The sequence below is a fragment of the Phoca vitulina genome, unplaced genomic scaffold (assembly GCF_004348235.1).
Source record: "Phoca vitulina isolate PV1807 unplaced genomic scaffold, GSC_HSeal_1.0 scaffold10, whole genome shotgun sequence".
In the NCBI taxonomy this organism is placed as follows: domain Eukaryota; kingdom Metazoa; phylum Chordata; class Mammalia; order Carnivora; family Phocidae; genus Phoca; species Phoca vitulina.
This window is the reverse complement of record NW_022589713.1, coordinates 43,841,043-43,862,736: the sequence shown is the minus strand read 5'-3', so window position 1 is coordinate 43,862,736 and position 21,694 is coordinate 43,841,043. Positions and strand designations below refer to the sequence as shown.

Here is a 21,694-nt window from a genome sequence, read left to right as displayed (position 1 = left end):
AGTTTCACACCAATAACCAGTACCAACTTGCCAGTCATGTATGTGAGTTATCTTGGCTGCAGATGCTGTAGGCTCAGTCAAGGCTTTCGGATGAGTGCAGCCCCAGGTGACACCTGCATGGAACTTCATGAGAGATCCCAAGCTGCTATCTTCCAGCCAAACCACTCCTGAATTCCTGGTCTACAGAAACTTTAAGCAATAATAAATGTATATTGTTTTCAGCCACAAGGTTTTGGGATGATTATGCAGCAGGAGATACCTATTGTACTCTCCATGACAGGACTTTAAGCTGTAGTTTGTTAGTAATAGTCTAATTCCTGTGGAAGTGTAACAGCACTCCAGCCGGTCTTAAGGGTTAACACTCTTTACTTGCTGACCTAAGGCCTCAGTCTGTAACAGAACTATCTTACTTTGAGATTTGCAGACCATTGGCCTTGAGAAGAATCAGAACCTTCCCAGGTCCCAAAGGCCAGCAAGTCTGTTTGAAGCCACCTCGGATTTCTGATCAGTCCAGCAATTTTTTTTAACCAAAATATTATTTTTTTTAGGTTACACAAATGATTTTACTAACCTCCCTTTGTGTATCTATAGACATTGCCCTGCTTTCCAGAAAGAAGGGAGTACTCAGGCACATCACGATACAAGAACAGGACCCCCATGCACAACCCCAGCACTGAAAATGTTTCTAGCTGGCCTCAAATCTGCACGTGATCAAGAAATGCTACAGGCCACTGCCCACTCTTTGCCGATTAACTATCTTAAACTCCTTTAAGCCCCCCGGGCCAGGCAGAAACCTCGGAGTGGGCTTTTGGACAAGAGTCCAACTTCTCCCTCGGTTGCTGGCCTCCTGATTAAGCTCAGATTCCTTTCCAAACAAAACTTGTCTCTTGAGTGATCTTTCAGGTAACAGGCAGCCAAATGGTTTTGGTAACAAAAGGAGTAGAAACTCTTGTGATAGAGCCATATCCAGATAGCAAGGATCGTTCTATCTTATAGCAGTGGGAGGCCAATTCCCCTCCATAGCACTGAAGTGCTTGGTGAGTAGGAGGCGTGTATCTGAACATGTGTTCAATAGAAGTAAAGTCCGTTCACGTTGGCAGCCACACTAGCAGGCCATGGTCACTGGAACACGGCGACCCAGTGATTTCCAAAGTCTTGGTCGCTATATTGAGGGCACTGATTGGCTGACTTTCGGAGTGTTTGTCACTGATTGGCTAATTTTCAGGGGTGTTTGCCACTAATTGGTTCATGTTCAGAAACTGGGGCTGCCATTGATTTGCTAACTTTCAGAAGCAAATTGGGACCACCTAAGTGAGACTGTCACTCTATTGGCTGATTTGCAGAACATGTGTACTGACCCAAAGTTGTGCAAATTAACGGCAATTACTTGAAAATGAAAAACAGATAACTTTAATCTGTTAATTCTGTTTTAACTTCACACAGCCAAACCTGCAGGAGAGACTGTTAAGGGATTATCCAGATCTTTATTTATGGAAGGTATGATTTTTTTTTTTTTTTTTTTTTTAGCCAGTGTTGACAGTGAAATTATTTAGTGCCAGTTACCGGGTGGAAAAATAGCTCTAAACTACAGATTTTTTGGGTAAATTTATTGGGAAAAGCTAAACAGAGGACATGTCAATACAGAACAAAATCATCTAACATAGGACATGTCCTGTATATACAGGATGCCTGGCAAATTTAGTCACCATTATGTTGGTAGCTAAATGAGTCTGTCCTAAAAGGACCCACACGTGCAGGTCCTAGGAAGGGAGAGGGCTTTACACGGGTGGACGTTCCTAAGGGCGGCCCAGCTTGGGGGACCCAAGCAGTGTCCTTGGCTTGGGTCTCTAAGAGGTGAAACACCGGGAGCCATTCTCCCCACAGCAGCGCAGGCCGGGTGACGCTCGGAATAAAGGCGGCCGACCGCGGACGGGCTTTCCGTTAACCCGGGCCCACCTGGGTCTAGACGGGGCACCAGAGCCGCAGCGTGCCTGACCCCTAGAGGCTGCAGCGGCGGCAGCGGGGGAGGCACCGGCCAATGAGCAGGCCGGCAGCGGCCCGCCCGCAACCCCGCCTCTTCCGCGCGGCCGGCCGGGCCACGTGGGCCGGGCCGCGGGGACCACAGAGACGGGCTGCCTCCGCGCGGCCTAGAGGGGCGTTGGGCGCTCGCGCTCGCTTCCGCATCGGCTTGCCTCTACCAGCGTTCTGGTGTTCGGAGAGGGAGAGCGTGGGTTCCAGCGAGTTCTACGTGCAAGGTCCGCCCGGCGTCGGCTTCCTCGTTTTCCCTGGCGGCTCGTCAGCGCCCCCGACCCCTGAACTCGGGCCCAGTGTCGGCTCACCCCCTCTCCCTGACTCGGAGCTCGGGCGCCTGGGCCTCGCAGAAGCCGCCCGAGGTGGCTGCGCGGCCTTGTAGAGCCGTGGCCCAGCCCCCTGCCCACCGAGGCGTGATCCTCTTTTCTGTCCTAAAGAACTTGGCCCAACAGCCTCCCGCGCCCACTACTGACGTTTCTGTTTAGGGTCTCTGATTCCCCGGTCGGGTCTCCGGTCAGCATCACCCACTGGAACACTGAGTAACTGTTAATCCGCATCTTGCCATCTCTGTCCCTCCTTTCCATTGGCTCCGTTTTTGGGTCAACGTCATGGTTCCTGTAAGTGCGCTTTTAGGTTTGTTCAGACCCAACACTAGGGATAGGATTTGTCTTAGATCCCTCCGTCCACTGCGTGTGAATGGGCTCAGGAACACTCTTGGACTGAGCAGGAAGATGAGAATTGTCCCGAGGACCAGGCAGAGCAGTTCATGAGGTTGTTGGGGGCCGTAAGCCACAGGGGGGGTGAGGGGCTGAGAGAGTCTCCTGCCAGTGCTGGAAATGAGACTGGGAAGGCTATAGGCGGCTGTGGGTGTTGTAGGACAGGCTGCAAAGCATTCATCGCTCTTCTTCTCTTAGCTCCTAAGGTTCTTGCTTTTCCAAATCAAGAAGACAGTGCACGAAGCCAGGGGACATCAGCCATGCTCCAAACATCTTGGCCTCAGGTGAGCTGAGCTTCCTTTCAGTCTTTGAAAATTAAGTTAGCTATCAGGTAATTAGGAAAGGACCAAAAAGGCCTGACTTGGCCACGCTCTAATTTCCCCCTTAAGTTTATCTCCATAGCTATGGTTGTAAATAGTGGTGGAGGAGATAAGAGTTCTGTGTATGAGAGTGATGAGTGTGGATGTGTAGGTTTAAGTGGGAAAAGAGGCACCCAAGCTAAGAAATTCTCTCTCAATGTGGAAAATCCAGATCGTGTTCTGCAAATAAAAGTTGCCTACTGAGATCAGAGAAATTCTGTATTGAAGAAATTGTTCCACAAATTGTAGAGGTATCCCAGGGAGACCAGCATTGTTCTTTCCTTACGCACTTTGTAAGTACATAGTACTGGATAATGCAGACAAGTTTCCTTTTCTTATGGAAAGTACCTGCTAGCAAAGTGGAATAGTCTGTAAACAAACTAGTAAGTTAATTACATGTTGCTAAAGTGCAGTGCTTCTCAAAAGTGTGGTCCCCACATGGGCAGCATCTATATCCCTGGGAGGTCATTAGAATTGCAAATTCTTGGGCCCCGCCCTAGACCCAGAATCAGACTGGGGAGGACTGTGAGTGGGGCCAGGAATCAGTTGTAACAAGCTCTTCAGGTGACTTTTTTAAAAAAAGATATTATTTATTTGAGAGAGAGAGAGAGCATGAACAGGGGGAGGGGCAGAAGGAGAAGCAGACCCCCTCCCACTGAGCAGGGAGTCTGCTGTGGGGCTCCATCCCAGGAGTCTGGGACCATGACCTGAACCAGAAGGCAGATGCCTAACCGACTGAGCCACCAGGCGCCCCTCTTCAGGTGATTCTTATGCCCATACCTTTTCAAATCTGAGAAGCCTTGAAGAAGCTCCCTCTCAAGGTAGTGGTCAGGGAAGCCCTCATGGAGGTAGTAACATGGGGGTTGAGATCCCAAGAATGAGCTAGAAACAGTTTTGGGAAGCACTGAAGAGAGAGTTAACAAAGAGCTTTCCAGAGAGAAGGATGGCAAATGCAAAGGCTCTATAGTCTGGGAGAAACCTGGTGTACTCTAGAAACAGGGAGAGGTCAAAGAAAATAGTTGACTGTGAGGTGGGAGAAGTAGGCACATATCTTGTAGGACACTGTAAAGACTGATTTCTGTTCTGAGTTCAGTGGGAAGGTGCTGAAGGATTATTAAGCAGGGTAGGTGACATGGTTGGTTATATGTATTAAAAAGATTTTCCAGCAGACTTTGGGTGGCTCAGTTGGTAGAGCATGTGACTCTTGATCTCAGCATCGTGAGCTCAAGCCCCATGGCCCCAAGTTGGATGTAGAGATTACTTAAAAAAAAAAAAAAAAAAAAAAAAGATTTTTCCAGCCCCAGTGGTGAGTTGGTTGTAGAAGGGTGTGAGTCAGTTAGAAGCATATTGTAGTCCAGATAAGAGATAAATATTGTCCTTTTTAAAAAAATAGGCTTTATTTTCAGAGAAGTTTTGGGTTCATAATAAAATGGAATAGAAAGCACAGAGAGTTTCCATACACACCCTGCCTCCATACATGCATAGCCTATTATCTTTTTATTTTTTTAATTTTTGTTTATTAAGTAAACTCTACCCCCAACATGGGGCTCAAACTCATGAACCTGAGATCACATGCTCTAAGGACTGAGCCAGCCAGGCACCCCTAAAAATTTTTTTTGAGTGTAGTTGACACACAATGTTACATTAGTTGGAGTGTAACATAGTGATTTGGTAAGTTTATACATTATGCTACTCTTGCCACAAGCATGGTTACCATCTTTCACCCTGTAACACTGTTACAGTGTCATTCACTATATTCCTTATGCGGTACCTTTTATTTCTATGATTTATTCATTCCATAACTGGAAGCCTGTGTGTCCCTCTCCCCTTCACCCATTTTGCCTATCCTCCCCCACTCCCTGTAACCATCAGTTCTCTGTATTTACCAATCTGATTCTGCTTTTTGTTTATTCATTTTTCTTTTTTAGATTCCACATATGAATGAAATTATATGCTGTTGTCTTTCTTAGTCTGACTTATTTCATTAGCATTAATACCCTCTAGGTACATCCATGTTGTTGCAAATGACAATCTCTGGGCGCCTGGGTGGCTCAGTCGGTTAAGCGTCTGCCTCCGGCTCAGGTCATGATCTCAGGGTCCTGGGATCGAGCCCCTGCTCAGCGAGGAGTCTGCTTCTCCCTCTCCCTCTGCTGCTCCCCCCTGCCTGTGCTCTCTTGCTCTCTCTGTCAAATAAAGAAATAAAAATCTAAAAACAACAACAACAAAAAAACACAAGAAACAACAAGTGTTGGGGAGGATCAGGAGAAAGGGGAATGCTCTTGCACTGTTGGTGGGAATGCGAACTGGTGCCCCTCCCCCCGCTCGTGCTCGCTCGCTCGCTCTCTTTCACTCTCTCTCAAATAAATAAATAAAATCTTAAAAAAAAACAAACAACCAAACAAAAACCAAATGACACAATCTCATCCTTTTTATGGCTGCAGAATATTTCAGTGTGTGTGTGTGTGTGTGTGTGTGTGTATCACATCTTCCTTATCCATTTGTCTATTGATGGACACTTAGGTTGAATCCATATCGTGGCTATTTAAATAATGCTGCATTACACATAGGGACACATGTATCTTTTTGCATTAGTGTAATTCCACTACTGGGTAGTGGATCACATGGTATTCTGTTTTTAACTTTTTGAGGAACCTCCGTACTGTTTTCCACAGCGGCTGCACCGGTGTCCTTCCCACCAGTAGCATGCATGTGTTCCCTTTTCTCCGCATCCTCACCCACACTTGTTACTGTCTTTTTGATTTTAGCCATTCTGGCCGGTGTGAGGTGATACCTCATTGTGGTTTTGATTTACATTTCCCTGATGATGAGTGATGTTGGGCATCTTTTCTCATGTGTCTGTTGGCCATCTGTAGGTCTTTGGAGAAATATCTATTCAAGTTCTCTGCCCATTTTTTAATCAGATTTTTTTGTTTGTTTTTTTGGTGTAGAGTTGTATAAGTTCCTTATATATTTTATATATTTTTGGATATTAACTCTTTATTGGGTATATTATTTGTAAATATCTTCTCCCATTCAATAGGTTGTCTTTTTGTTTTGTTGATGGTTTCCTTTGCTGTGCAAAAGCTTTTTACTTTGGTATAGTCCCAGTAGTTTATTTTTGCTTTTGTTTCCTTTGCCTTAGAGGACACATCTAGAAAAATGTTGCTATGGCTGATGTCAGAGAAATTACTGCTGTGTTCTCTCTAAGGATTTTTATGGTTTCAGGTCTCACTTTTAGGTCTTTAATCCATTTTGGGTTTATTTTTGTATATGGTGTAGGAAAGTGGTTCAGTTTCAGTCTTTTGCACGAAGCTGTCCAGTTTTCTCAGCACCATTTATTGAAGAGACTGTCTTTTCCCCATTGTGTGTTCTTGCCTCCTTTGCCACAGATTAATTGACCATATAAGTGTGGGTTTATTTCTGGACTCTCTTTTTTATTCCATTGATCTGTGTGTCTATTTTGTGCCAGTACCATACTGTTTTGATTACTACAACTTAGTAGTGTATCTTGAAATATGGAATTGTGATACCTCCAGCTTTGTTTTTCTGTCTCAAGATTGCTCTGGCTATTCTTAGCCTTCCCCATAATCAGCATCCCCCACTAGAGTGGTACTTTTGTTACAACTGATGAACCTACACTGACACATCATAATCACCCCAAGTCCGTAGTTTACATTAGGGTTCATTCTTGGTGTTGAACATTCTGTGGGTTACAAATACATAATGAGATGTATCCATCATTATAGAATCATACAGAGTATTATTATAGTATCATACAGGGTATTTTCATGCTCCTAAAAATCCTCTGTGCTGTACCTCTTCATCCCTAGCTCCTTGGCAACATTTTTTTTTTGCTGTCTTCAAAGTTTTGTTACGTAGTTGGAATTGTACAGTATGTAGCTTTTTCAGATTGGTTTCTTTCACTTGGTTATATGCATTTAAGTTTCCTCTATGACTTCTCATAGCTTTATAGCATAATTCTTTTTAGCGCTGAATAACATTCCATAGTCTGGATGTACCACAGTTTATCCATTCAGCTCTATTGAAGGACATCTTGCTTGCTTCCAAGTTTTGGCAATTATGAATAAAGCTGTTATAAACATCTGTGTGCCGGTTTTTATATGGATATAAGTTTTCAACTCATTTGGGAAGATCCCAAGGAGCATGATTGCTGGATCATATGGTAAGAGTATGTTTAGTTTTGTAAGAAACTACCAAACTGCCTTCCAGAGTGGCTGCGCCATTTTGCATTCCTGTCCGCAATAAATGAGATTTCCTGTTGCTCCACATCCTCACTAGCATTTGGTGTTTTCGGTGTTCTAGGTTTTGGCCATTCTAGTGGTATCTCAGTGTTTTAATATATGTTTTCCTGTTGACATATGATGTAGAGCGTCTTTTCATATACCTGTGTGCCATCTCTGTATCTTCTTTGTGAGGTATCTCTTCTCATCTTTTGCACATGTTTTAATGGAGTTGTTTGTTACCTTTGAGATTTAAGAGTTCTTTGTGTATTTTGGTGAAGTCCTTTATCAAATAGGTCTTTTCAACTATATTTTCCCTGTGGTGGCTTGTTTTATCATTTTTTTAAAAAAGATTTTATTTGTCAGAGAGAGAGTGAGAGAGAGCATGTGAGTGCACACAAGCAGGGGAAGCGGCAAGCAGAGGGAGAAGCAGACTCTCCACTGAGCAGGGAGCCTGATGCGGGACTTGATCCCAGGACCCTAGGATCATGACCTGAGCCGAAGGCAGATGCTTAACTGACTAAGCCACCCAGGTGTCCCTTCTCATTTTCTTATATCCTATTTTTTTTTTCTTTTAGTTTTTAAAAGGAAGATGTATTTGACAAGTTTCACTTAGTTCAATACACCTAAAAGGAAATCACAATACAATGAAAGATTTAAATCAAGGCCTCAGAATTAAATATAAACACCCAAGACCAAAATCCTAAAGTATCTAAAATTTTCTCCATTAATTTAATTTAATTTTATTGTTTTTTTAAAAGATTTTTATTTATTTGAGAGTGGGAGCGAGAGAGATCACAGAGGGAGAGGGAGAAGCAGACTCACCACTGAGCAGGGAGCCTGATGCAGGGCTCAATCCCAGGACCCTGGGATCATGACCTGAGCCGAAGGCAGACACTTAACCGACTTGAGCCACCCAGGCACCCCTGAAATATTGGCCTTTTAATGTAGGGCTTAATTCCTGCTCATCTTTTCTTTCAAAACTTCTTTTCTTCAAAACATTTTGGGTAGTCCTCCACACTTACTTTTCAGGTGACACTGTTGTTGTTGTTGCTGTTATTATTTATTTGTTTATTTATTTTTAAGATTCTATTTATTTGTCAGAGAGAGAGAGAGCACAAGCAGGGGGAGCGGCAAGCAGAGGGGGAGAAGCAGGCTGCCTGATGAGCAGGGAGCCCAATGTGGAACTTGATCCCAGGACTCTGGGATCATGACCTGAGCTGAAGGCAGATGCTTAACTGACTGAGCCACCCAGGGGTCCCTATTATTATTATTTTTAAAAGCAGGCTCCACGTCCAATGTGGGGCTTCAACTCATAATCCTGAGATCAAGAGTCCCGTGTTCTATGGACTGAGCCAGCCAGGTGCCCCTCAGATGACTTTAAATGACCTTTTTTCTGCACAGATGTCATTGACTCTTTTGGTGGGAGCGTGGGTTTTATTGAATTCCGAGGCACAATTGGATATAATTGTTTACAAATTTGATTCTTCCCACTCAGAAACACTGTTTCTCCTTTATTTCTGTGTGTTCATCTTGGTCTTGCACATTTTTGTTAGGGCTAGTCTTAGCTATTTGTATATGAATGACATCTATTTTCTCCCATTTTATTTTCTTCTTTTTTTTTTTTAAAAGATTTTATTTTTATGTAATCTCTACACTCACCAAGGGGGCCAGAACGTACCACCCTGAGATCAAGAGTCACGTGCTCTACCAACTGAGCCAACCAGGCACCCCCCCTTTTTATCTTCTAATTGTTACGGTATTTAGGAAAGCTAGTGATTCCGTTTACTTACCCTATCTGTAGCCAACTTAATGAGTTATTTTGTCGGTTCTAACTATTTTCCATTTATTCCCTTGGCTCTTGGGTATTTTTAGGCAGATAGTTACTTCATCTGCAAGCAAAGATGTTTAGGTGCATTTCCTGCATTTATGCTCCTTTTTTAGTTTTTTACAGAAGGGGGAATCTCTGCTCATGGTAAAGTACCAGCCATCAATTTGAGGGGATATGCTCTGGCATTTTACTCAGGGTGGTATTTGCTGGTGTTTTTTTTTTTTTTTTTAAAGATTTTATTTATTTGACAGAGAGAGACACAGTGAGAGAGGGAACACAAGCAGGGGGAGTGGGGGAGGGAGAAGCAGGCTTCCCGCGGAGCAGGGAGCCTGATGTGGGGCTCGATCCCAGGACCCTGAGATCATGACCTGAGCCGAAGGCAGACGCTTAACGACTAAGCCACCCAGGCACCCCTTGCTGGTGTTTTCTGACCCTCTTCATAAGTTAAAAAAAAATTATTTATGGTCAAATCATTTCTAAATTCATTTAGCAAATTTATATTAAGCAGCTAGTATCTGCCGGGCACTGGACTGTGTGTTAGTGAACCGGTTATGAACAAAACAGTCCTTGCCTCTATGTTCTTTTGGAGGGAGATCGATAATGAACAATCTGATTTGTTGGATGATGAGAAAGGCTGTGGAGAAAAATAAGGTGAGGTACATGGGGACCATCCATGGGAGAAAAAAAAGGTATATCCACAACCCAACTACCTTAAAGCAGTAAGTTTTCCTTTTTCCAGACTCTGGAACCCTGGGGATATTTGGTGGCAGGTGGGAGGGACAGTGGGGGAGGAAGAGATTGGTGGCGAAGCCTGGGAGGAGGAGGAGGAGGTTGTGAGAGTAGCCCTGGAGAAGTGAGGAAGTGAGGTCTGACTTGCTCTACGTGGAGGTGAACTTTGGTTCACCTGTGGTCCTGTGGTTGGTGTCCTTAGAGGCCTTACCACCTTGTGGTTCTGTCTAGTGTTGGGATTTTTTTTGGCTCAGATTATTTTGGGGGCCCTTTGGACCTTGTCATTGCCCAGTTTAAAGACCACTTCTTGCTTTGAGGAGTGTCCACATTTGTTCTTTTTCTTTCAGTGTCTCCTTTTGAACTGGGTTCCCTAATTGTTGTTTTAAAAGGACACCCTCTGGGCTCCTGGGTAGCTCAGTCAGTTAAGTGTCCAGTTTCGACTCAGGTCATGATCTTGGTTTCGGCTCAGGTCATAATCTCAGGGTCATGAGATCGAGCCCCTCATCAGGCGCCACAGTGAGCCTGCTTAGGATTCTCTCTCTCCCTCCGTCCTCCCTCCAGCTCCAACCCCCACTCACGCTCTCGCTCTCTCTCCCTAAAAAAAATAAAAGGGCACCCTCATAAGGACCTGAGTGTAGAGTGGCCATGAACAGTGTGCCAGCATTTATCCTTGGGATACATTTCTTCCAGGCTTTCTCCAAGAGCAGTTACAGTAGTCTTCCTTTCTCCCCGGCCCCGGTGCTGCCCCCAGTGCAAGGCTGCTACCCAGAGAGACAGGGGCACACAGAGTTAGGGGCTTAGCTGAGCCTCTCTTGGTAGGTGTTTTCACTTTTGGTGATTGGAAGAAAAAGACCGACTGCATAGGGTACTGAATATCTCCTAGGATGTGGACTCGGGGGGAGGGGGGGCAACAAGGTGAGAAGGCACAGGAGTCATGAAAACTCCAATGTGAGAATCTAGTTTCTGTGGTCTGTGCTACCCCACTGTAGAAGCAGAGAAGGTAGCCAGTGGACACCATTAGGGATTGCTCTTGGGCCTCATGGAAGGTTCAGAGCTCTGGCTCCCGGGGTGGTATGTGAGGTTTTGAAAGGGCTGACCCCTCAGTCCACACTCGGGGAGGGAGTCCCTGTGGCTTGGAGGGAGCATGGTGAGGACAGATTGACAGGTGCTGTTGGGAGTTAGGAGTTTGAGAAACTGTTCTTCAGAGGTAGGACAGCACCAGGTAATGATGAGGATCAGGGGCGAGCCATGTTTTAGGGGAAGCTCGTGAGTCCGGTATAGGAGGCAACCTGGTGTGTGGGAAGAGCCCAGGTCTGCTGTTTGATGGATCTGGGCTGAAATCCCAGCTCAACCAGTTCCTGTCTGTGTGGTCTTGGACAAAGTAATTAATCTTTCTGAACCTTAGTTTCATCATGTGAAAATGGGAGTAATAATTCCTACTTCATATATATGTTTTAAGATTAAAGGACATACAGGGGCGCCTGGGTGGCTCAGTCAGTTAAGCGTCTGACTCCTGATTTTAGCTCAGGTCATGATCTCAGGGTCCTGTGGTTAGCAGGGAGTCAGCTTGAGATTCTCTCCCTCTCCCTCTGCCCCTCCTGCTTGTGTGTGCTTGTGTGCTCTCTTTGTCAAATGAATGAATGAATGAATGAATGAATGGATCTTTAAAAAAGAAGATTAAATGAAATACATGTCCTAAAGGTACCCGCCTAAGAACTTGGTGCCTAGGTCTTAATTAATAAGTATGAATTCCCTTCATCCTTGGGAACGTGGATGGCTCCAGGGGGAGGCAGAGAGGGGCCCATCTTGGCAGGTGGGATGGAACTCAAGACTAGGGGATGGATCTGTGTCCAGAGACAGGAAATCCCAGGTTTTCTTTGAAGATGGGTGGTTCAGAGAAAAGGCCAGAACAGGCAGGCTGCAGGTTTCCTTCAAGAGAGCTTTCTGATAAGGTAAGAAGGTATAAAAAGAAATTTGCAGAATGCTGGAAATATCTTTAAGGAGTAGCTCGTCTGCACTAGTGGAAATGTTGGGGAAGACCAAGGAGACACAGGGTGCAGGGAACAAACGGGGGTGCATGTGTACTCTGGATGGGTGGAGACAGGGTGAGTGGCGGCAGCTTGCAGTGGCTGGTGTATAGAAAACAGGGTGACAGGATTGCAGCCTACAAGAGGGCAGGAGGTGCCAGAGAGACAGAGTCAGGAACATGGGGTTGATGCAGTGACCAGGCAGAGAGCCCCAGCTGCCAGGCTGTGAGATGGGGATGACAGTTTGGGGCCTCAGAGCCATGCAGATGGAAGAGTGTTGGGGTTCTCCATTTGGAAGTGGGAACATTGGCTGAGGGCTTGCCCCTTTGGGTGCTGGGTGCTCTTCTCACTAGAGCAGACCTTCCAGGAGGCTCAGAGTTGAAGACCCTGGCAGGTCCGCCTCTTCCCTGCAGCTCAGGCCTCTCTTCTGCCCTCACACAGGGCTTGAGCAGGAACTTGTTGTTTCAGGAGCCAGTGACCTTTGAGGACGTGGCTGTGTACTTCACCCAGAATCAATGGGCCAGCCTGGACCCCATGCAGAGGGCCCTGTACCGGGAGGTGATGCTGGAGAATTATGCGAGTGTGGCTTCCCTGGGTAAGGACTCTCTCTGTGGTCCTTTGTCATAGTTTGACATCTTCCTCAGATGTTTTGGGGCTTCTAGAAGTCCTTGGATTTGATGACTTCAGAGATTAGTTCTGCAGTCCCCAGCCTCTGGAGATGCTGGGTGAGGAAATAAATCCCTGGTTCCCTCTGGTTTTGAAATCAGAGTTCCCTACGTCCCGGAAGGGCATGGTTCTGGGCCCTGGCGGGGAGGATGCTTCCCTGTGCCCTAGGTGAGCCCTTTGTTCCTCCATGCTGCCAGTGTTCTAGAGATGTTGTCCTCCCCCTATGGGAATCAGTACCTATGTTCTTCCTGAGGGCATCTCTTCCTTTAGGTCAGGGCGAGATTGCAGTTTCTTCCTGAGGAGAATGGCTGTCTCCTTGGCCTTGCCTTGGAGCATAGTTTGGAGCTCTTCCTCAGCACCCCTTGATAGCTCAGCTGGTCTCCTGGGCATTTCATCCCATCCCTCCCTCCCTCCCCCTATTAGCCTGTTGTGAGGTGGGCCGAGCGAGATCTCAGGAAAGCTCTGGAAGTCTTCCCTCAACTTGTTTTTCCTTTTTCTTGCTGGAGTAGTGTTTCCATTCCCCAAACCTGATCTGGTCTCCCAGCTGGAGAGAGGGGAAGCGCCATGGGGCCCAGATCCCTGGGAAGCAGAGGTTTTGAGAGGCATCTGTCCAGGTGAGTAAGAGAACCTAGTGGTTTCTGCTTTTGCCTTCCCAGTTTCTTAGAAATGTTTCTCCTGCAGCAGGGAAGCCGTGGCTCCCTGTCGTTTGTAAGGCAGTACTCAGTGCACTCTCTGACCTCTGCCCAGTTCCGGCCCTGAGCCTGGGAAGACCAGTCCCCAGGAGTGTGTGGCTACTCACCTCCCACAGAAAAGCTGTGACCCAGTGCTCTTAAACCACTTCTTTTCTCACTTACCAGTGGAAATACTTAATTTTAAGCCAGTTTTATGCAAAGAAGTGGGTTTCAGCCATACTTTGAGGAAAGTATGATTCTATGGGTCAGACTGATATATTTGTGCCACAACTATGAATTTTGTTTCTAGGCCTTCAGCAATGAAATAAATGCCTTTATTTTGCCTTTTTAGTGTTTAAGTCACCTAAAAGTTCTATATGCCAGAATCTTTAGGTCTGCATATATTTGTCTTATATACAGCTGTAGAGGGAGAGGCAGGGACTGTTTCTCCACCACTGCACCCAACACACACACACACAGACCCCAGCACACACACACACACACACACACACGTGCATACATGAACACACGTGCACACACAGCCAACACACACAGCCTAAAATTTCCCTGAGACTGCTCACCATTCCTGGGAGCTCTTGATTACTTGGGTTTTCTTTCTTTTGGAAGAAATTTTCCATATATGCTGTGATTTTGTAAATTGCAGTTCTTTTAGCAGAGCTATGCCTGTGGCCTACAAATCTCCAGTTCAATTTGAGTTCCAGCTGACTTTCTGGAAGAATCTTTTATCCCAGAAGATTATGTGGAATAGTTATTTATTTATTTGCTTTAAGATTTATTTATTTTAGAGAGAGAGAATGAGAAGGAGAGGGAGAGAGAATCCTCAGGCGGACTCCATGCTGAGCACAGAGCCCGATGCGGGGCTCGATCCCACAACCCGGAGATCAGACCTGAGTGGAAATCAAGTCAGACACTTAACCGACTGTGCCACCCAGGTGCTCCAATGTGGAATATTTAAAAATAGAATCATCGAGCCATTATTTAGAATTTAGGATGGTTTCCTGGCTTGCAGGTGGGGACGTTGAAATGCAGTTCTTGAGTTTGGATTGCAGCCCGCTAGACCCCTGCTAGTGCGAGAGCTCTGCCCATCTCTTCTCCCCAGGAGCGCAGATTTCCTTCCCTTTTTGGGGTCTTTCTCTCTCTCTTTCTCTCTCAAAAATTTTCCATTTCTTGGCTGATCCTCTTATCTCATTCTGTTTTCTCTTTTCCCCCCTCCTGCCTTCTTTCCTTTCCATTCTGGAAGGCCTCATCGTGCTCCTTTCATCTGCCTTAGTCCACTTCCCAGCCTTCCTCATAGGAGGCACTTCCTCCTATTTCCAGTGTCATCTTCCCTCCAGTTAGTAGATTATCATTTTTCTTTTTCTCTCTTATGGATGACATATGAGATGTCATATGTATGGTGGAGTATGATCCATCTGTATGGATGCCTGTAGCCACTGCATGAGTATATTTTTCAAAATCACATTCTACAAGAGAAAGCGGGAGCCCTGGATCCTGTTCCCCTCCCAGCTCAGTAACTTGGAACACTTGTGGTTTCCTCGGGCAGGTGGTGAGTCCTGGATCAAGGAGGAGGAGCCAACTGTAAAGCAGGAAGCCTCTGAGGAGGCAGAATTGCCCACAACGCCAGGAGGAGGACTTCTCAGAAACGTTTCCCAGCACTTTGACTTTAAAAGCAAGGCAACATGGCAGACTTTCAGTCTGAATCCGAATCTGATACTTCGGGGTGGGATGAAGTTCTACGAATGTAAAGAATGTGGGAAAATCTTCAGATACAACTCAAAGCTGCTTCGGCACCAGATGAGTCATACTGGGGAAAAGCCCTTCAAGTGTAAGGAATGCGGCAAAGCTTTTAAGTCCAGCTATGACTGTATCGTGCACGAGAAGAATCACATCGGAGAAGGGCCCTATGAATGTAAGGAGTGCGGCAAAGGTTTGAGTTCCAACACGGCCTTGACTCAGCATCAGAGGATCCACACTGGGGAGAAACCGTACGAATGTAAGGAGTGTGGGAAGGCCTTCCGAAGAAGTGCAGCCTATCTGCAGCATCAGAGATTGCACACCGGAGAGAAGCTGTATAAATGCAAGGAATGCTGGAAGGCTTTTGGGTGTCGGTCACTTTTTATCGTCCATCAGAGGGTTCATACGGGGGAGAAGCCCTACCAGTGTGAGGAGTGCGGCAAGGCCTTCACTCAGAAGATAGCCTCCATCCAGCATCAGAGAGTGCACACCGGCGAGAAGCCCTATGAGTGCAAGGTGTGCGGCAAAGCCTTCAAGTGGTATGGCAGTTTTGTTCAGCACCAGAAGTTGCACCCTGTGGAGAAGAAGCCCGCCAAGGTTCTTGGGCCATCCCTGATGAGTCCCCCGTGCCCCCCTCCAGCCTTCTCTGCCATTCCTGTCCAGGGCCCGTGCTCTGCTCCCCCCGTGGCTGCACCTACACTGACCTTTCCACATGTTGTGCTCATTCCTACCTCCGGGCCTTTGTTCGTGCTACTGCCCGCACCTGGAATGCCTTCTTCACCTGTCCAAATAGTGCGTGTCTTCCAGGGCCTTCCTCCCACTGTGAAGCCGTCCCCAGTTATGCTGGTCCCTTCCCCTCATGCCTCATGAGCTTTCTTTCAGCACTCTATGAGCTTTTAGGCCCTGCAGATCTTCAGCTTCACTTGGGTTTCATTTGTATGTGTTTTTTTTTTTTACTTTACACGCATGACTACTGTTTCAGCATAAACTCCATTATAACTTATACTGAAAGACTGTTTATGTATTTTCTTCCAGGGAGAAAGTGAAACTACCTGACCTTTGCACTGGTCTCTTTCAGGCTTGAACAGTAATGGCTGTATCTGCACTGTGGGGTGCGGGTATTAGAAGGGCTGGCAGGACACTTGGTTGCCTGAGAGTATTTGGGAGAGAGGCTCCCCTGCGCCGGGCCATTGTGGTTAGAGCCAAGCGGCTTGGGGGAGGCAGAAGAAGCACGCAGGAACCGGGGCGAGGGTTGGGGGGGAGGGGAGTGCTGGAATCCACTTCCAGCAACAGACTCAGAAATTAATGCAGCTTGTTCAGTGGGCTAAGGTGGTCCATCAATGCAATCGAAGTCATGTTGCCCTTGGCATGGATCATTGAGGATCTCCTGTGTCTATGCAAAAGATCATGTGAGATAACCAGTGAAAAACTAATGTATGCAGTGATCACAATCATTTATGTGATTGATAGCAATCATGTTTTTAAACACAAAGTGTGTGTTTTTTTTTCCTTTAGTTTTGCTCTTGACATTTAGATGTTTCTTTTTAACTTTGGTTTCCTAAGTAAATACACACCAAAGTATTCATCTTTGTTCCATGTGTTGTGTACATTTTTCTCCTTGGGCATTCTGGTTTTCTGTTTGCAAGCATTGGCTTCTGCATTTTCTGTTCTCCAGATAGCATGAATTGTAAATATGAATTTGGTGAATTATGAAAGAAATAGCATCTGTGTAAAGCCAATGTGGGGGAGATCTGAATAAGTCTCCAAAATTATTTTTTTAGGAGTAGAGAGAGCTGTGTGGTGGGTCAGTGGCTAAACTTCTGTGATAGGTCAGTGAGGTGGAATTTTGGATTGCTCTTAGTTTTGACCTTGGTGGGGATCTTTTACAGCTATGCAAAGGACTATGTGAAGCAATTTCTGGAAAAAGAATCTGAGTCCTGCATTATCGGCATTAATATAAAGTAACCCCTTAAACATTGATAAAAGGGGCCGTACATTTTATTCTTCTAAGTTGCTTTTGCTACCCAGATGTTTCTGCACAGCAATTCACAGAAAAACCTTTAAATCAGTGGTTCTTATACTTTCCCGTGTGTCTGAATAACGTGGTCTGAAAAGAGTAATTTTCTGGCTTAACTCCCAGAACTTCTGATTTTGGATATCTGTGGTGATGGCTAGACATACACTGAGAGAGAAACTCTGAGCACAAAGTGGCTGTGGGCTGTTGGAGGTGTGTGTTGATACAGGGTTTGGGAGGGACTGTCTTCCTGCACAGTGGATCTTCACAACAGAGACCTCTAAAAGCAGTGTGGGTGGCATTGGTTTAGAAGAGATAAAAGCAATTAAAACATGGCTGGTAGGGAACGGAAGAAAGGGGCAAAGAGGTCTGAGGTGGCTATGAGGCGTTTTAGAGGTCTCCACCGCCAGATGCTTGTGGGGCCTGACATTGGCTACCTTTTGCTATTTTCTTGTTGGCTGAAATAATGAAGAAATATTTTCATATTAGAAAGTTAATTCTCCAAGGAGCTCTTGGGCTAAAGCGAGCACAAATTGCCTGCTATGGATGATCAGGAACTGAACAGTAAGAACAGGATGCGGCAGGGGGATGTGGCAAAAGGCGGTACTCAGAGCAGTACTGATGGGCTTGGATGCATCCTTCACAAGACGAGTTTGAAGCTTTGCAGTTCAGAGAGCTGGGGATGGTGTCTGGTGGTGGGAAACAAATTAACCACAAACTAAAGAAAACAGACAAAAAAGTCCAAAACACAATTGGCAAAAATAAGATATGCAACAGAGTTTTTGGTGAAAATGGTGGTTAAACATGTTAGCATTCGTGCCCTCCTGAAACCCCACTAAAACAGCAAAAGATTAAAAATTAAAAGGCACCCGCTGACAAGGACAATGAAAATATGATGTGAAGAGCTTGGAAGCTGGAAGGCAGGTGAAGAGTTACAACTTTGAACAGCCACCAGGGGAAGCTAAGCAGCCATCCTATGTGGCAGATTCCCCACAGAGGCTTAGGAGTTGAAGATTTAGGTTTCTGTGGAAGTAGAGGATGCTGGTGGAGCTAAATATAGGAGAATTTACAAAGTCTTTACGAAGCACTTAGATTCTCAGGTCACCTCCCCTATTCTTCTGTTCAGTGGAGCAGTAAAACAGGAGTTTTGGAGGTCAGGGGTACCATGCTGAATGTCAGGTCCTTCTCCGTCACCCTCTAGCCTTCTGCCCCTGCTTCTATTCCCAGAATGCTGCTGACTAGAATTGTGTACCTTCTCAGCTAGAAATCAGAACTTTCTTTGGGAGATCGGATGAATCAAGAGAACAGACGGTCTTTTTTGGCTCTCCGGCGATGTTCCAACTGTGCAATGTAGAGCTTCTTAGCCAGCCTTTTATTTTTTAAATTTAAAAAAAATTTTTAAAGATTTTATTTTGTGAGAGCATGCAAACGGTGGGGGGAGGGGCAGAGGAAGAGGGAGAGAGAGAATCCAAAGCAGACTCCCTGCCCAACAGGAGACTGGATACTAGGATCTGAGCCAAAATCAAGAGTTGGATGCTCAACCGACTGAGCCACCCAGGCGCCCCTCCCTTAGCCAGGCTGTTAATGCTCCATTCTTAGATATAAATCAATAGCCAAGGATATGAAAGAGGCTGGAGCAAGGAAAAAGAAAGCCTACTTGAGACTGGCGGGAAGAGTTTATTCTGAGGTTAGAGAAGAGGTTCACATCTATGAAATGATAGGCTGCTCCAAACAAAGGAAAATTCAGAGAACAGGAAAAACCTCTTGAAAACTAAAAGTTGGTATCAGAAATGAGACTTGGAGTGAGCACTGAAAAATAAAGGCAAGGGAATCCCCTAGAAAGCATGGCAAAAAGAGGTGAAAGTAGCCAAAAGAGGTGCAGTGTAGGTGACCTAACAGGAGTTAGAGAGAGGGGAACAGAGAAGCAAATCCTAAAAGAAATGCTGCCAGGCGATTTCCCAGAATGGAAGCCTAGGGTTCTGTGCCGTCATCAGCACGTGTTAAGTACTTGGAGTAAAGTTACCCCACCGCAGGCCTCCATGCCCCTCCTGGCAGGAATAAAGAGGGACTCCAGACCCATACCCCAACCTACCATGCTCCAACCTCAGCCTGCCCAGCCTTCTAGTCCGGAGCCTCGGGACAGTCTCCGCCTGCATCGGACGTTTACCTCAGTCACCAGGAGGAGCCCTGACCTCCCAGGATAACCCCCGTCTCCTGCAAATTTAATCTTCCACATCTCTGCATTCCCCCTTTGTCTTCATCTGCTCCCTCTTCAGCTCCTGCATACCTTTCTTCCTTCTGGTCTCTGAAATGGCCAGTCCACTGGTAGCAAAGTCGACTGTGTGCTGAACCTCTCAACATTGCCTTTACCTTTGTGCTCTAATCAGAACCTGCCAGTCCCTTGAGGATATTGCTGCCCCAGCACCCTCTGACAGGGTGGTCCCCTTTCTCACACAGGGCTGATACCAGATAGCCTGGGTCCTCTTAGTTTCTCTTTGCCAGTTCCAGACCATTCTGCCTCTCCTCCCCTTTCCTAAAAACCACCTTTGAATCTCAGGTCATCAGGCTGTACTGCCAGGCTTCTGGGTCACACCCATTTATTTCTAGAAGCTTTTAGTTCCTGGCCTGCTTGCACTCTCTTCAACATTATTCTTGTCAGAGTTCTTGGTGATTTCAATAGCTGATCCCTCCAGTACCTCGCCCTCTCATTTCCTTCCTGGCCCCCCATTTTACCCCAGGCTCTCCTCTGATCAGATCTTAGAACTTGTTGCTACCAAGCACCTCACCTCCTCTGTGGCCTCAGCACTTTAAATATCCTGCCCTCTTAGCTCTTTTCATTCTCTTTAGAATCCTGATGCCAACTGTCCTTCACTTCCTTCGTGCCTCTCCTTTCTCCTTCGCCCAGCATGAATTCCATGCTCAACTATTCTAACAGTCCCTTCACAGTCTCCCTTAACTCCTTTGTCGTGTTCACTTGCCCCACCTCAGACTAAACGCAGTTCTTTGCCTTCTCCGTGCCTGCACCTTCCCTACCGAAGGCGATCAGGAAAACACACTACCGTGCTCAGTTGTTTCACCTGAAGTTCGTGACCAATAACTGCAAGTGGGCCCCTGATGCTTCCTGACAGTCATACATTTCTGGGGTCCACGGCACTCCCCCCTCCCTTAGACCACTGTTCTGTGGCTTCTCTCTTCTCAATTCTGTGGTGTCTCCTTCTCAGTCCTCGGGCTCACGATCATTTCTGTCTTCTGCCGGGAGAACACGTAGGCTCCAGAGAGCCTGGGTGACACATGTAGAAGTCAAGTGGAGCCAAGTTGGGCTCAGGATTGCTCTGGCCACCTCGTCTTGCCCATCTGCCTTCCAGCTTGCTGTATCTGGTTTTCCACTGCCATATTCTCAATCACGTACACCAAGACATTTCTACCTCCAAGGTTCGCCCACTCAGCAACCCACTTCTGGTTCCTAATCCTGTGTTGGCCAGTGTTCAGTTGCTACTGCAGATCCACCTTCACTAGTTTAAGTGCAAAGAGATTTGGTACGTATTCCTAGTTAACTTGCAGAATTTCCAAGAGGGAACCAATGTAGAATGTCACGTAGGCAGAAGCCAAGAAAAATAACCAACAATGACAGTACCAGATTGTTCTAGTGGAAACCCAGCAGCAGCTGGTGTCTGCTACTAGATTGTCCTCTACCCCCATTGAATAGAGGGACCGGACCACCAGGAGGTTTCTACATATTCTGGAGAAAAAGCAAGTACCCACACAACTATTTTGGTAGAATACCATAGGGCACTGTGATCTTCCATCTTCTGCAAGGGTGTACCTGCCACTGAAGTTGGTTATATGTGTACATCTGCATAGCAAGGGCTTCTGGGAAATACTTTTTGGATTTTACCTGGGGGAAGTGAGATTTATAAGGTGGAGAAGTCTTAAAATGGGAAAAGGATTTTTAAAATATTTTGGGCAGCCATAAAATATCGGATATCCATTAGAGGCACAGAAGATGATCGAAATGACTGAGGGATGCACTCTACTCATGAGTGGGGAAGATCAGTACCGTCAAGATTTCAACTTTTGCCAAATGAATTTATAGATTAAAAGCAATTCCAACCAAAATTGAGAAGGGGATTGTGTATGGGACCTGAAAAACTGATGCTAAATTTTATATGGGAGAGCAAAGAACAAAGGATAGCCAAGACAATTTTGAAGAGCAAGGTGGGAGATTTTGTTCTTCCAGATATTAAATATAATGATCATTGAAAAGAACAAAACAAAGCAAAACCCCCCAAAAATCTAAGTTATAAAATAGATACACTGTAATATGATTTGCATAAACTAAAAACAAATCTAAGCCAAAAATATACTATTTAGTAATATATACATTTTATACAAAATACACATACAAAATATAAAGTTATAGAGAAATGAAATCTACAAGCATCAGTGGCATAAGCTGGGAAAATATAAAAGATCCGCCTTCATTTCTCTCTTACTATTTTTCTCATTTTGTCCCAAATGTCTGGAACCCAATCCCAAATGCTGCTCACCAGTTGTCCAACACCCTTCACTGTTGCCACCTTTTTCTTGTCTGAAAATGAGTCAGATATTTTGTTTCTAAAATATCTTGAGTTAGGGACGCCTGGGTGGCTCAGTT

General features: G+C 45.7%; 1 protein-coding gene across 4 annotated transcripts in view; it reads left to right on the top strand.

Moving 5' to 3' along the window:
- ZNF621 (zinc finger protein 621) overlaps nt 1-18,471 on the top strand; it is a 33,446-nt gene extending 14,975 nt beyond the window's left edge. The window contains exons 1-6 of one of the 4 annotated variants that reach the window (XM_032408935.1): nt 2,139-2,255; nt 2,517-2,648; nt 2,946-3,031; nt 12,403-12,529; nt 13,110-13,214; nt 14,836-18,471. In XM_032408935.1, coding sequence (XP_032264826.1) covers nt 3,008-3,031; nt 12,403-12,529; nt 13,110-13,214; nt 14,836-15,896 — 1,317 coding nt within the window. In that variant the 5' untranslated portion in view covers nt 2,139-2,255; nt 2,517-2,648; nt 2,946-3,007 and the 3' untranslated portion in view covers nt 15,897-18,471. The other 3 variants (XM_032408938.1, XM_032408939.1, XM_032408936.1) reach the window with 3 other exon arrangements.
- Nucleotides 18,472-21,694: the final 3,223 nt, after the last annotated feature.